The 15,999-nt window shown below is 44.8% G+C and overlaps 1 protein-coding gene and 2 pseudogenes across 2 annotated transcripts in view; 1 reads left to right on the top strand and 2 right to left on the bottom strand.

The window, feature by feature from the left end:
• The window catches only part of LOC147619895 (uncharacterized), a 77,075-nt gene that overhangs the window by 33,335 nt on the left and 27,741 nt on the right, over window positions 1-15,999 (top strand). For both annotated transcript variants that reach the window (XR_015270100.1, XM_086825756.1), the window contains exon 11: window positions 9,804-9,866. Coding sequence is in view for 1 of the 2 variants with exons in the window: in XM_086825756.1 (XP_086681882.1) it covers window positions 9,804-9,866 (63 nt within the window). In the remaining variant the exon portion in view is untranslated. The remainder of the gene's footprint in view (window positions 1-9,803; window positions 9,867-15,999) is intronic.
• Window positions 905-2,076, bottom strand: LOC147619896 (uncharacterized; annotated as a pseudogene).
• On the bottom strand, window positions 2,225-3,089 carry LOC147619897 (uncharacterized; annotated as a pseudogene).

Here is a 15,999-nt window from a genome sequence, read left to right on the forward strand (position 1 = left end):
TTTCTAATGTGGGAGCATCCATAGGCACCCTTGTTCATGTGCATTGCTCCTGGAGTCTTGTGTTAGCTCATTCAAGTATACACCCTATTTTTGGTATACGTCAACGATGGCACCTTCAGTCTCGTCATATCCCGGTGCCTTGTGTGCACAGTCCCGTAACTCTCTTTTTCTCATATTTTCCCAAGAGCTCACATCAAGGGAGGGCTTTCCTATTCTTAGTTCGTTCTCCAACTTCGGGAAATCTTGTACTACTATGGGGATGTCGCAAAGAGCTGCTTCCATTGAGCTTTCCGGATTTGGTGCATTCATGACAACTGAAGATCGGCTTGATGGTCCCAACCTTTTCCATACGGCAACCATATGGCAAACGCATACGGGTATGGAAGTATGGAAAAAGTACGGTTCACACCCCCAAGAAATTCCATACGTTGGATACCATACGGCACCCTAAATTTAAGGAAAAACATGCTACATATGACACAAAAAACCAAAGAAACTTGAAACTGCAAAGATTTTGGGATTAGAAAAAACATAAATGATGTAGAGCCAGAATCCAAACTCTGGACTTTATATTACTGTAACCTTTTTACATCATACATGTATGATCAATGATGTATCATGTAACATGTTACATAAGTAGGGACTAGGGAGTGTGGAGTGGGAAAATGCCAAAACCTGTCACTTGTAGGCTGTAGGCTGTGCCATGTGGACAAACATGAGGAGGTCCAAGCCTCAAGAAACTAAATAAAACATGAGTGGAAGCGAGCAAAAACATGGATGATGGAGTGCTCATTGCTCAGTGGGCAAGCCACAAAACCTGTAGACTGACTTCTGAGCAGTGAGGAAAAACATAAGTAGGAAGTGGAAAAAACATAAGTAGAGAGTGGAAGAATACTAAGTAACCCTAAGCCTCATCAAAGCTCCCGTCATCCTCAGCATGATCAATGGGCTCCTCATCCTCATCCTCATTTGCAAACTCCTCCTCCTCCTCCTCCTCATCATCAAACTCATAAGCCTCGGTAGCAACTGAGCGTGATGTCCCAACATGGCTAGAGGATGGCTGGCCATCTGTAGAGGGTGGAGCAATCTAAAGAGGCTCCAAAGCCTCATCTGCCTTTGCAATAGCCTCTTGCAAATCTTGCAAGGCAATCAAGCACTCCTCATCTTTTATTTTGTTAAGTATATCCAATGTGATCTCCATTCTCTCAGAGTCTCTTTCTTTGATCTTGGAGATGAGCCTCAAGTTTTTGTGTATGAAAACAAGCTTCTCTGTTTGAGAAGGAAGAAGCCTGTTTCTTCTCTCAGTATGAATGAGAGAAAATGTGCTCCAATTTCTTTCACATGGGGAGACACATGTGCCTTGAGAAAGAACCCTATGTGCAAGAGCTTGTAATTTGGGTGTACAAGCCCCAAATGTCTCCCACCATTTCACACCCTCTTGCATTCTTTTCTCATCTTTTGCAATGGGACGAGCAAGTGTGCCGCTTTCTTGCTTATACTTGTGCAGCTCATCAATGAGATCTCCTTGCAAGGTCAAATCACCCTTAGTGTATTTTTCCAACAATGCCATCCATCCATCATGCACCTCTGAGTCACTATCTTGCTCTTTTCCTTTCCATACAGGGTGCAAGATATAGCCCACAACATGCAATGGTGTGTGCATCATTCCCCATCTACCAATGCATAGATCTTCAATCTCTTTTATCTTATTGGCCTCAATGCCTTGCATGTTTTGCACTTGCTCTACCCTACGATCTGTAAGCTCATACATGAGGCCCATGGTGGCTCCTTCCCTGTCAGCCAAGTGGAGAATCTTCAAAATGGGAGCGCATATCTTGACAATGGTTCTTGCCTCTTGCCAAAAAGATGCAGAGAACTCAATGTCTGACACCTCAATTGCCTGAGGGGTCTTTGATGCCTTCATTTTTACAAATTTATCATCAATCATTAGCTTGTGCACACCCTACATACATCAATCATCCAAGAGAGTAACCATCATAATAAAAAAGTAGGCAAATCGAGTTGTAGAAGGCTTCACCAAGTCCTTCTTACTGAGTTTTCTAAACAATGCCAACATTGTGGACTTGTGACAAATGTGACAACTTGAGTTGCTTGGTTTAGCACGTTCGCAACCCAAGAAATTTTGCCAATGTCCTCAAACAAGAGGTCCAAGCAATGGCATGCACATCTAGTGTAGAAAATGGTCGGCCACTCCTGTTCAACCAATTCCCCAGCCCGAACGCAATTCAATGCGTTATCCATGCATACCTGCACGGGCCAACCTCAATGATAATCTGCTTTAAATGCTGGAAAATAAACTCCCTAGATGTGTCCACAGATTTCAAGAATACAGTGCCATGAATGGAGCATGCAAGAAAATTTATGATAGGCTTGCGCCTAGTGTCTGACCATCCATCAGAAATAATGGTGCATCCATATTTTTTCCATTTCTCGCGCACACCCTTGATCTCATGATCAATGCATTTGACCTCATCCAGTAACTCATTGGTGCGCAAGCAATGGTAAGGTAGAGGCACATAAGAAGGGCCAACATGTCCAATTGCCTTCACCATCTCCAAAAAGGAAGGACTCCTCACTTTCCAATGGGGAATGTCCTTCGCATAAAAGAATCTGCGCACTGCAATGGTTGCTTGCTTTCGTGCTTGTACATTCCATGCATTTGCCAAATCCCCCTTCCCTTTAGACATCTTTCTCTTCTTACATGATGACCCAACATTTGCACTACCGCTAACTTGTGTACTTCCCTGTGTGCCCATTGATGCGGACCCTACACCCTGAGATACATCTCCACCCATATTATCCACCAAAGCATCCACAAAAGCCTCTCGGCCATGAACATTGCTACGACTGTCTGCATGCAACCTCCTACAAACATCTTTAACCTCTTTTGATACATTTGCGCAAGGCTCCACACCATGGCCAACCAAGCCCAAAATGTGTGCTCAAATGCGTAGCGGGCCTCCATCCCATTGATGAGCGCAATAATTATATTTATAGGTGAATTGCCCTTTCACAAGGGTCTTTACTTGGGTCACATATTGCCACTCCGGACGCTTGGATCGACCCATTTGTAAAAACTAAAAAGGGTGATTTAGACAAAACTTCGTTAGAGGTTGAAGAGGCCGACATTGGGCACAAAATTGAAGTTTGAACAAACTGGAGTCTTGAACTTTGAAGTTTGAAGTATGAACTTTGAAGAGGGCTCAAGGGGAAGGCACACAGTGCATAGTGCACACTTGTAAGTTGTAACTTGTGAACTTGTCACTGCACATGCCCCACACAGTGCACACTGCACATGCCAGCAGGCAGTAGCACTGCTCAGTGCTGAGTGCACACGTGAGTCGTGATAGTGTCTCACGAGAGGGGGAAGGGGGGCAAAGGCAGAAAAAAGGTGGGCGCATGTAGAAAAGAGGGGGGCGCAGGCAGAAAAAAGCTTAAAGGAGACTCGTAGAGTTGTACCTGAAGGCGAGCCTTGTGACTTGTTTTGCTTGGTAGTTGGGAGCCTCAATAGTGAACATGGTCGACCGTCGGGTACAGGTGGATTCGCGAAACGTCAAATCGATGGACCAAAAACCCAAGAGCCCCAAAATTTAGGGCACCGTACAGAATACCCTATCGGATGTGAGCGGACGCTGACGTGGGCAGACACACGGAACCTAAAATGGACGCATATGAAAAAAACTATGGTCCCAACTACTCATTATGGAGTTTCATGTTGAAGAACCTCTTAATTACCAAAGGGCTATGGGAGATTGTCATGGGGCAAGAGCCTCGTCTTGCTACACCAACTCCCACCTCGACATCAAGGGAAACTTAGAGTGTGGCACAAGTTGTGTCAGGCATTACAACACCGCCTCCTAGACCCACTGAAGACCAAAGACAGTGGGATGCTCGTGATGGTTAAGCAATGGCCATGATTGCTCTTTTGGTCAAGCGCTCAACTTCACCTCACATTCAATCTTGTAGCTCTGCAAGAGCTGCCTTGGTGGTCGTCGAGACCATGTTCCAATCCCGTAATGAAGCACGAGTCATGTACTTGATGCGGGAGCTAGACGACTTGACCATGAATGAAGGTGATTCCGTTGCACATCATCTTACCAAGTAACAGACCTAAAAGAACAGTTGCTGAATATAGATGAGGTAGTTGATAACAGAAAATTGGTCACCACCATTCTTAACTCCTTACATGAGTCCTATCAGAGTTTTCATACTTTTGTGAATCTCTCTATGAGAGGAGGAGGCAATTCTATATCCTTCGAGGAGTTGGTTGGATTACTTCTCTAAGAGGTGCAGACAAGGAAGAATAGATCCAGGGGTGATGCAAGCAAAGGAGACCAAGCCTACTTCTCCATGGACGAAGTCAAAGTGGACTCGTCACATGGAAGCTTAATCCCTGCAAACCCTAATCTACTCTCCTCCCTAACACTAATCCTAAAGTGGTATTAGAGCCCATTGCCGTCGCTTCAGAGCCCATCGCCACTGTCTCAGGGCCTTCTGCCACCATCTCAGAGTTGCTTGCTGCCCCCAGAGCCCGTTGCCGGCGTGCCCGCCATTCAGTTGGGCGGTGCTAGTGTGTAGGCAACCACCTCTGTCGGTGGTTCGCCTGAATCCCGCCAGTCACACAGCGGTGGCGCTATTGCCCTGGGTGCTGTTTGCCAGCCAGTCTCTCATCGTGTCACCTGCCCTCAGCCTCTGCTTTGCCCAGCTAGCACCTGCGCCCAGGTCCGCCTGCTCAGCTTCTGCCTTTGCCACCTCAGCCTTGTTTGCGAGCACTGTCCACCTGCATCTTCAGCTCTGTCTTGGCCTTGTTCTCCGCTCGCAAGCTCAGCCTTGTCTATTTGAGAGAAAGAGGGAAGATAACGTTCAATTCCCACCCGCATCTTCCTCACAGGGGTTTTTTGGTTATGTTTGGGGCTTTTCTGAAATTAGGACATTCTGCCAATGGCATTAGTGAGAATTAAAGCCATTAAGTTGGGGCTTTTCTCATTTCTACAAAATTGGTAGTCAATTAGGTGATCAATTTTGGGGCTTTTGCCTTTGTTTCAATATTCAGCCTTTTAGAAGCCTTTCTGTGAAATTTAGGACTTTTCTTGCACGCTGAATTTTGGGGCAAATTTAGGGCTTTCTGTCCAAATTTGGGGCTTTTCAAAATTGGGGCCATTTTGTCAAATTGGGCTTTTCTTGTGCCATTAAGTGTCAATTGGGCATCCAATGTTGGGAATTTTGGAGAATTAAAGCCATTCGTGAAAATTTTGGGGCTTTTCTCATTTTTTGGTGTTTTATGATCAGATTTTGGGCAACATTGACTCAGCCAATTGAAGCTCTTGAACTGTGGTGCATGAGTGGGGGGGTTCTAGCCATTAGGGTTTCCGTAAAATTTGGGGGTTCTTTTGTTTTCTATGGGGTTCTTATGTCCAATCAGGGATTTTTGTTTGTATTTGGGGCTTTCATGTTTTTGCTTGTGTTTATGCTACATCCAAAGGGTTTTCCTTTTTATGCCGTCTACACTTCTAGCTTTTGTTTCCCATTGATGTATATGTGATGCAGCAATCAGTCATTCACACTTGATTTTAGACACATTTTGGGTTTCCATCCCTCACCTCTCGGCTTCGAGATTCAGTTCATGGGAGGCTTCTGTTCTTTCATCCTGAACTTGGCTTCGAGGATTATGTTCAAGACCATCCTATTAGTATTTGTTCTTGTGGCATGACATCGTGGAGTTGCCATCATTTCCATCGTCAAGCATGATATTCTATTGGGTTAGTGCAGGCCATTTTTAGCTCATGACTCCTTTCCATTGAGGGAGGCTTTATTGGGAAAATTCAATGTAAGGAAGGTGTGAGTAGGGGCATGTGAAACACCCCTCGTATGGATTATGTAAGCAGGGATGTCACCCAATGTGATTGGGCATCTTTATTTGATCTTGTACTTTAGGCTATATAATAGCCACCCCTATATGAATATACAACAAGATTGAGCAAGATGTAGCCCGCAATGTGTCCCGTGTTTTAGCTTAGGGTTAATGTTTTTATAATCTTGCTTATGTCTAATCTCTTGTGTGCTGCCCCTCTCTAATCCCTGCAAACCTTAATCTACTCTCCCCCCTAACCCTACTCACACACACTTCTTTACATTGAATTTTCCCAACACCCTCGAGTGCTAGGTGTCTCGAGGACTCGAGGGCAAGCCTCGGGTACTTGTTGGGATCCTTGTGACTCATGCGATGGAGGTATGTGACTGTTTGGAAGAGTGCATCCACTGGGGTTGCAACAAACTCTGCCAGGATAATTTGGTGTTAGACTGAAGGCTTGTTGCGGATCATACATGAGAGCATCATGACTTTGGGGGGCTCTCAACTTGCTACTAGTCCTCATCGGATAAATCTGGCCCCAAGAAGGCTGCTCCATACATGTGACGAGGGTGTCAAAAAACCAACCCTTCGTCGTGGGCTCCTGGAAATGTGCGTGGAAGAAGTGCCGCTCAAGTAAGCTCAAGGCTTCATATCCCTGTGTCACTCTGGCCTGTGCTGTGGGAACCATGATGAAGCGTGGGCCACTGAAAGTGACACTGAGGTAGACGTAGGATGAGACAATCTCCACAGGATTCCCTCTGTATGTGAAACTCAATCGAGAGGCATTGAAGACCATTACCTTGGTTTTACCAAGGTTAACAGGAAGATTGCGCTGAGTGTAAAAGTCTTGTAAGGCATCCAAATGTCTCTAAAGCCCCTCCGCTGAATCTCAAAGGAGGATAATGTCATCTCCATAAAGTAGGTAGGGGGATCAATATGCGTGCCAGTGTGGGACCAGCCCCGCCTAATCTGTCAATGAAACTCGAGATATCATCAATGTAGAGGCCAGAAAGAGTGGGTGATAATTGCTATAGATCATATGTGAGAACATCATGACCTAGGGGCTCTCAACTTGCTGCCAATCCTCATCGGACAAATGACCGTAGAAGGTACTCCATATATCAAGGCTGGTGTGACGAGGGTGTCAAAAAGCCAAGCCTTCATCTTGGGCTGTTGGAAATATGAGAGAGAGAGAGAGAGAGAGAGAGAGAGAGAGAGAGAGAGAGAGAGAAATGAAATGTTATATTAACATCTTCAAAAGGCCAAAGTGACCTATGAGACCAAAGTTACAACCATGTGACATCTGATACACTGTCTGGAACAAACTTTGCCTGGATAATTTGGTTTGGGACTGATGGTTTGCTACAGATCATATGTGAGAACATCATGACCTAGGGGCTCTCAACTTGCTGCCAATCCTCATCGGATAAATGACCGCAGAAGGTACTCCATACATCAAGGCTGGTGTGACGAGGGTGTCAAAAAGCCAAGCCTTCATCTTGGGCTGTTGGAAATATGAGAGAGAGAGAGAGAGAGAGAGAGAGAGAGAGAGAGATGAAATGAAATGAAATGTTATATTAACGTCTTCAAAAGGCCAAAGTGACCTATGAGACCAAAGTTACAACCATGTGACATCTGATACACTGTCTAGAAAAGAAAAGAAAGAACTGAAGGTAAGTATCTAGCCCTACAATACATCAGTAGAGAGAGAGAGAGAGAGAGAGAGAGAGAGAGAGAGAGAGAGAGAGAGATGTTAATGTCTTCAAAAGACCCAAGGGTCTATGAGACCAAAATGATGTATACAAAGTGTGCATGAACACAATGATGAATGAATTATGATAGTACTTCCGCCATGTACGTTGCTTTTATAGGCATCAAGCCTCATCTTTTGACCTAGACCTTAGTAAGGGTTGTTGACACCCTAAGTGGGTGTTCACACCAATGGACACACTACTAGACTCCGAAATACCCAACAAACCCCCCTTCAGAGTGATGGAGGTGATGCATGCCAAACCTTCAATAGTCTTAGTACCTTAAATCTAGCAAGAAATCAAGACATAGTCCCCAACTAGCTCATAGATTCATGAACATGGCTCAGAGGCTAATAAGTAGGCTCAGAGGCTCATGTAGCATGGCTTAGTGCGAAAGACACAGAGGTCATGTCTTGTCTCAGGAGACAAAAGGCAGCCTACATATCAAGACAAAACATCCCCCACTCCCCACTCCCCAACATCCCATTCCCACCCCACCCCCCCACCCCCCCGCGCGCCCCCTGCCCCAAAAAAAAAAACCATGCTCAAGGTAGGGAATGATGGAGCATTACAAAAAGGAACCCAAAAGATTCAGATTTTGGGGGACATCCCGTGTGGAAAGAACCCATGCTGGCGATGTGCTGATGAAGATATGTCCTTTTCCTTTGGCGTTGCCAAGCGATGGATACTTGGGCTATCTTTTAGGCTCTAAGGCCAAGGCAGAGAACCTATATATGCACAAACTGGGAGGACCAGAGGGAAAACCCCAATTTTTTGTCGATGGAGAAGCTCCAATTTGATTCTGGAGGCTTAATGTTGAAAAAACCCCAAATCATTGAAGGTATTGGATCTCCAAAAACCTGGAGTGGAACAGGAACCTGTTGGCTGCAGCTACAGAGCTGGCCAACACAGTCTTCAGGTTAGGTAGAGGATGCTGCTGGCCGACAGCAGGTCGGCCAGGTCTCTTGCATTAAGAGGGCCTATAAAAGGCTATGCCAAGTTGTTAGTTGAGTCACTCACTCCTTTAGGGAGTAGGGTCATTCGAGTGGACTAGACTGTGTTTTCCACCTTTTGAGGGGCAGCCAAAGGCTTGCCATGATGTACTACCTTTTTGTACTATATGAATATACTGAAACTCAGCTCTCTCTCTCTCTTCTCTCCATCTCTTTTGCTTGCGTTTTGCATCAAGTTGTTCCAGGATGGTGTTTTGGGCTGAAAGAAGACTACCAGAGCTTCCACATGTGACATCACACAAATGGACACACTACAAGACACCAAAATACCCAACAAGAATAAACGAGTGTTAGGTGGTTGTGTAAACTAGCACTCTTCTGTGTGTAATCTTAGGTTTTAAATAAAGTGGTTCTAGTGTGTGTGAACAACCGCTAGTGTGGGTTCTTTTGTGTGTGGAACAACCTCTTAAGAGGATCTTATGTAAGCAATGATGCATGTAGGTGACAGCTCTTAGGAACACTTGGCATCATAGTTTAACATGTGGCATATGTGGTGGCAGCATAGGTATATGCACCTTGTAAAGGGGGCTCTCTCCTATAAAAAGGACAAAATATGATAACGCAAGTATGCTTCCTACGGATCATCTCTTCACACCCTTAATCCCTAATTAACCTTGTTTAATTGTGCTGATCATTATCGTGCTGGTTGTCATCTTCCCTCTCTATGTGTGCAGTCATGACTCTTTCTCTGTGTAAGTACGGGGCCTAATATCCTCTTCGTGTACGTGAAGTACTGGTGTAGTAGTTTTTGCATCGAGCTTCTTATCAAGGAATCGTGGGTCTCGGGCACATCTTTGTTGTTGTGTCGATTGCATGAGCTATGTTGGCTTTGCTGTGATGTTAAAAGACTCATCTCATCTGTTGTGTGGGTGTGTGCACATGCATTTTTCTCCCTCCCTCCCTCCCAAACTGGAAACTGAGAAATATGGACTGTAATGTATTTTCTCAAGTCCTTTGTAAACTATCTGGTGTCAGTTTCAAATATAGTACATTAACGTTTGGGTTGCTGAAGTTAATGCTAAACTTATGCAGCTTCAAGTAAGGATTTTTATTTACTTTGTATTTCTGTATGTCTTGCTGTTGGAGTTGTGTTATAGTTCAGTTTTAAATATTTGCACTCCAAGCTAACCATATAATTTTGAAAGTTGATATATGGTTTCCTTTCAGGTGCTTGCTTTGTTTACCAGTATGCTGCTAGAGAAGCAGATTGTAGTAGTTTGTCCAAACCCAGTAAGGTTTCCAACAAAACATGCATTTTTCTCTCAGGTTCATTGTTTTTATTGGCATAAAATATATGAATGACCACCTCAAATATGTGTATTGTTAAGGGAAGTAGCTATCTATTTGTAAGATTATTTTGTGCATTGGAGAATATATTTCACACAAGTTGATGGTTTGAGTCCTCCACCCTCTATAAAACGTTTGCTTTGTTATTGGTCAAGAATCATGGGAATGAATAGTTATTTGGCCTGCTGGAATTGGGTCGAGCATATATAAGAAGTCTTCCCACCTCCGTGTGTTAGTTTGGCGATGGAATCCACAGAGAATGTAATCCAGTCTTCAAACTGCCATTCTCACATTGGCTCTCGAGGATGAAGAGGATTTAAGAGAAGAAAGGCAAAGAGCAGCAACCTAAGCTAATAAATCCAAGGGAAATGAATATAATTCAAATACAGACACGTTGGAATTGGGTCGAGCATATATTAAGGAGTCTTTGTACCTCTGTGCGTTTGTGTGGCGATGGAATCCACATAGAAGGTAATCCGCTTCTCAAGCCGCCGTTCTCACATTGGCTCTTGAGGATGGAGGGGATTTAGGAGAGAAAGGAAACTCAGCTAATAAATCCAAGGGAAATGATAACAAAGGAAATGAATATAACGCAAATACAAACGCTCTGACAAGATAAGCACTACCTCAACTCTCAGCTCTCACTCGCCGTAAATTTGATGTCAAAGAGAATGGTTGGGTTATGTTGAATTTCGAGAAAGAAAGACTTATGGGCCTTTTCGAGTGATCAACAAGATCAATGAAGTGGCTTTCAAGTCGGCATTGCCTAGTCATGGTATATACACAATGCTTTTCATGTGAATCTCCTTCAGTATGTAGGGTCGGAGCCCAGTGAACCGGTCATTGAGGATCCACCAGAACAGATTGTGTATCACAAGGAACCCAAGCTTGATGGAGGCAAACTTGTTAGGCATTACCTTGTGAAGTTCAAGAACTATCTTCCCATTGATGCTAAATGGATAGATGAAGAGTTCTTTAGAGATCTACCGCACTTGCTTCAGATGTATTTGGATGCTTTTCAGTTGCGGACAATTGTTGAGAAGCCGGGGGAGATGTCACCATTTGGCCACCCAACTGGTCCACCCGTGCTTTCTCATTATGTGTATACATTGGATTGGCATCCATGTGTTGCATGCGCAGGAGCCTTTGTTGTACTGATTGACAACCCTAAGCTTGATTAAGAACATTGATGCTAAATAAGCATGATTAAGATAGAGGAGAGAGAAGAAGAAAGAGATTGGGTGTCAGGTTTTCTGTATTAACATGGTACAAAAAGATTACATGATGCTTGTATATGACTTAGGGCTATGGTCAGCCCCATGGGAGTGACCATGGCCCTTCTACATAGCTTATATTGATAATTAATGATGATGGAATGATTGAATGACTGAATTATGACTTATGCTTCTATATATGTTGGAGGACCAGGTCGGCCAGTTCCCCGTGTTGTTGGCGAGTTATGCTGGACAAATATTTAGATTTCCTTCTCTTTAATGCTACGCTTCTGCCTGATGTGTCCCACTACTAGTCATCCAATTATGTACTGTCCTACCTAGTGCTTGGGACCCTATGTTGGCTACCAACATCTATCTGCTTGCCTGCCGACAGGGTTGCATGCCCCCCAGATGAGGTTGATGATGCTGATCCTAAGCTGTAGATCATGCTAGACGATGATGTATTTACTACTGCTGATGCTTTTGATGCTACTGATGCTACTGATGACACTATATGCTGTCCTGATTGTTGCACTAATTAGGGATTAAGATTGTTCATGCTAAAGATTAGACATGGCACGGGCATGCACATGACACCATGGCTGTTATGCAAGGGATTGATGCCACTCATGTGATACTATGGATTTGACTTTCTACTGGGACTTGTTCCTGTGTGTACATGTGTCACATGCACTCTGCACTCAGTGCATGGTGACAAACTGGCTCATCATCAGCAGTGCAACAATTGTACAGTATTAGAACCCAGTAGGATGATATTTGTCGTATGCCGTGACCCCATTGTACATCCTCAGTCCAGGATAAGTCAAGCACGAGCTACGTAGGTCATTCCTTAGCCTTAGCGGGTCAGTCAGTCAGTCAGTCAAGTCCCTTAACCCACTTGGAGAGAATCATTCATGCATGTAGAGTTAGTAGAAGCCTTAGGGTTTGCATCAGAAAGCACTGTGCATCTTGCATAATATGCATTCATATGCCTGTGCATCATTTAGAACATCCCAGAAGCCTTAGGGAATTTACTAGGATTTATCTGGTATTTTTCCCATATTTTATAGTATTTATTTAGCATTTATTGTCATTTATAAATATAAACTTTATTAAATGACGAGCCAACTTGACCAACCTCTAGTTAGTATAAATAGGCTTGCATAGGGCTTAGTTTCTCATTCAGTCTTCAGTGTGCTAAGAGCTTTCCTCCTCAGCCCTAGGAGTTCCCTTGCCTTCATTACTAGACTAGTCTCATCCAGCCCTTGGAGAGCTTGAGTTTGCTTCAGCCAATCTTGGTTCTCCAACGCATGCATCTTCAGCAGTCCTACAGCCATAAGCGCATCAGATCAGCCCCAAATCAGCATAAGATTCCTGCGTTTTCTGCATGTGAACAGCCGCCTGCTTGCAGCATCTATTCAGGCCAGTATTCAGCTTGCGTTTTCTGTCCAGCATTAGTATTCAGCAAGCGTTTCAGTCCAGCCTCAGTTCTATGCCAGAAAACAGCCATTCAGCCCTGCATTTGCAGATTTCCAGCAGCCCCTTTCATGCGTTTTCAGTCCCACTGCAGTTTACATCAGTAATCAGCATCATCCAGTCATACACCAGCCCTCTGGTGAAGGTAACATAGCATTCATAAGCATTTACAGCATTCTAGCATAGCTTAGAACAGTCCACCATCTTCTTTTCTCAGCCTCAGGTGTGCAGCCCTTCCTCATGCCCTTGGGAAGAGTGCATAGGCTCGAGATCAGTTCATCGAGGTGTTTCTACAGCCGTGTACGGTTCAGCCAATCTCCGATCCTCCGAGATCTTGCGTTTGGCTTATCTACAGTCCACAGTCATTCTCTCTAAAGAAATAAAGCAAATACTATCTCGTTATCGGGATAGGGGGCCCTTCAGTGGGTGGGTAATTCGGGACCCAATCTGGTGTACAGTTCTCATATCTCTCTCTCATATCTCTTTAAAGTTTGAAGTATTAAAGTGGATTGCTAAACTCATGAAACTCAAGATACAGAAGACGGTGTGAGCATTTGTGTGACAGGATCTTCCAATACAAAGACTTCCGCTGCATATCACATTGGTATCAGATTCAGATTGTCCACACACACACCATATCCTAGCGTGGGGGCATCCTTGGATGGTTAGATTGTGTTGCGGCATGACCACCGACTTCAGCATCATGTCTACAGAAGAGAGTACTCATCAGCTGGAAGACGTCTCCCCCGAAGGAGACCATGTTCTTCCGTCTACAGCAGACACCAGAGCTCTTCTTAGAGCTCAGAACCACCTGCTCATGGAGCGTCTCCAACTCTTGGAGGCAGCAGCAGCACGTCCTTCTCCACCTCCAGTAGCACCCGACTACATCTCCCTCTTCTTTCAGATGGAACAACAAAGGAGAGAGGATGAGGCCCGAAGGAAAAGAGAAAAAGCAGAAAGACGGGACTATGAGGAAGCCCAACGCAGGATCGACGAAGACTGGCGTCAGGCTGAACTCGCCGCTCGGGAACACCAACGTGAGCTTGATCGAGAACGTATGTTACTCGAGCACCAACGGGAAAAGGAGGCCATACACTTGAGGTATCAGCAGCTCTCCTCAGTCTCCCCAGTCGTAGGTGTAGCAGTCCGCAGCAGCATCAACCACCATCATTCGCAGTCAACCAAACTTCAGTAAGTATGATGGTAAGTGTGATCATTCATCAGTTAATCAATTTATTCATTAGTTTAATGCTCATTTTCCATTAGGTAGGATCACAGACCCTCAAGACAAAGTCCACTTAGCGGCTCCCCATCTCACTGGTGAGGTAGTCACTTGGTGGTAGCATTGGTCTAGTATTCATACAGACCAGGCCACAGGTGTCACAGCCTTTGACTTGGACATCTTTGTCCATGACCCGAAGACCAGATTTCTCCCGCCCCATTACATGAACGGTCTCAAAGACGAGTTCTATATGGACTCAGACAGAACGGATCCCCAGTGCTTCAGTTTTCCGGTAAGGTTATTACTTTAGCACAGTAGTGAGGGTTATCTGAGCAGGTTAAGATGGAGCAAATCATTCGTGGATTGGACTCTAACATTCGGTTCACAGTTCGTAACTTTGAACCAAGTACATATGACCGGGCTCTGACTCTCGCTCAGAATGAAGAAATGAAGCTTAACGGGGGCAAGCCCAAGCAGTCATCTTAGTCCTGTACCAAACCCTAGCAGTAGCAATCAGCTGCACAGACAGGGAAAGGTAACGCGTCCTCTAAAGATGCTAAGAAGGACAGCAGTAATAGCTCCAGTTCAGGGGATAAGAAAGATAAAGAACCTAAGAAAACCCCTGATGAAAAGGCTAAAGCAGTCATTACTGGAGGTTATCTTCCCCCAGAGGAGCAAAGGAAGTACCAGTCATAAAATAGATGTTTTTTCTGTCATATTATAGGGCATGGTAAGAAGGATTGCCACAAATGGCAAGCGGCACAAGTCGCCAAAGCTCCTTCTGCCACAGTTGCCACAGCCTCCCCAGCTCCTCCAGCCCCGCCTACTACCTCAAATGCAGTTCAACTTTTACCTTCCATGCATCCTATGCCATCCGTGGTATTTGATGCTAAGCAGGAGGGTGAGAGCGATGCTTCTTAGAAGAGCCTCATCCGAGCTTATGGCTCTGCCCAAGGCTGATAGTTTGTAGTCCTTTTCGATATGGGTAGTTCTTAAGACGCCATCTCTCCCCAGTTGGCTAATAAATTGAACTGTACATTAGTCCCATATCATCTGGATGTGGACGGGTTTACACCCGGTCGTCGCACCCACATTTCCTAGAAGGCACAGCAATTTGCCTTTGAAGTTCAGAAGGCCTCATTTCAACGAGATTTCATCGTCTCACCTCTGTTGGGGTGTGACATGATCTTAGGAATTCAGTGGTTCCGATCAGTATGAGCCTATTCCCGACTGGGGGCAGGACACTTTTACTATTTGTAAAGGTTTTCCTGAGCCTGTCATGATTCATGGGGATAGAAGCATTCTTGGCATCCCATTGATTTCGCATCTCCAGGCCAGACGAGCTATCCGCAAGGGAGCAGAAGGAGCACTCCTTTATGTTCGTGCTCAAACAGCCCCTCCCTCATTAGTAGCATCCGTTACATCTTCAGTCCCTCAATTTAGCAGACCTCCTATCCAGACACCAGGACATTATGCTTAGGGACGATCTCCCGCCCAGTCTCCCACCCTCTCGTCCTGAGGACCATCACATTGATTTGGTCCCTGGATCAGATCCTCCTAGCAGGTTTCCCTATCGTCTTTCCAAGACTTTAGAGGGCGAGTTAGAAAAGCAGTTATCTGAGCTTCATTCGGCCTTCTTTCTCCCCATTTGCTGCACCTATCCTATTTGTCCAAAAGAAGGACAAGTCTTCACGCCTTTGTGTAGACTTACAGGGAATTAAACAAACTCACTATCAAGAATAAGTTTCCTATGCCAAGGATAGAGTGCATTTTGGAGCGTTTAGACGGTGCTAAGTTTTTCACGAAGATCGACCTCAAGAGTGGTTACCATCAGGTCTGCATTTTTGAAGCTGACATTCCAAAAACAGCTTTTCGAACAGAGCGTGGTCACTACGAGTTCGTAGTCATGCCTTTTGGGCTTACAAATGCACCCGCAACGTTCAATAAGATGATGTCTAGGATTTTTCGCAGTCCACATTGGGAAGTGTGTTTTCATATTCCTTGATGACATACTAGTCTTCTCAGCCAACTGCGGAGCAGCGTGAGAAAGATATGGAGAAAGTCTTGCAACTTTTGGGAGATAATCAGCTCTACATAAACGCCAAAAAGTCTGTCTTTGGTGTTAAGGAAGTTCAGTATTTGGGCTTTATCATCGGTTCCGATG

This window comes from Cibotium barometz, chromosome 32, assembly GCF_041138505.1.
Source record: "Cibotium barometz isolate CiBa-2024 chromosome 32, ASM4113850v1, whole genome shotgun sequence".
Lineage (NCBI taxonomy): Eukaryota > Viridiplantae > Streptophyta > Polypodiopsida > Cyatheales > Cibotiaceae > Cibotium > Cibotium barometz.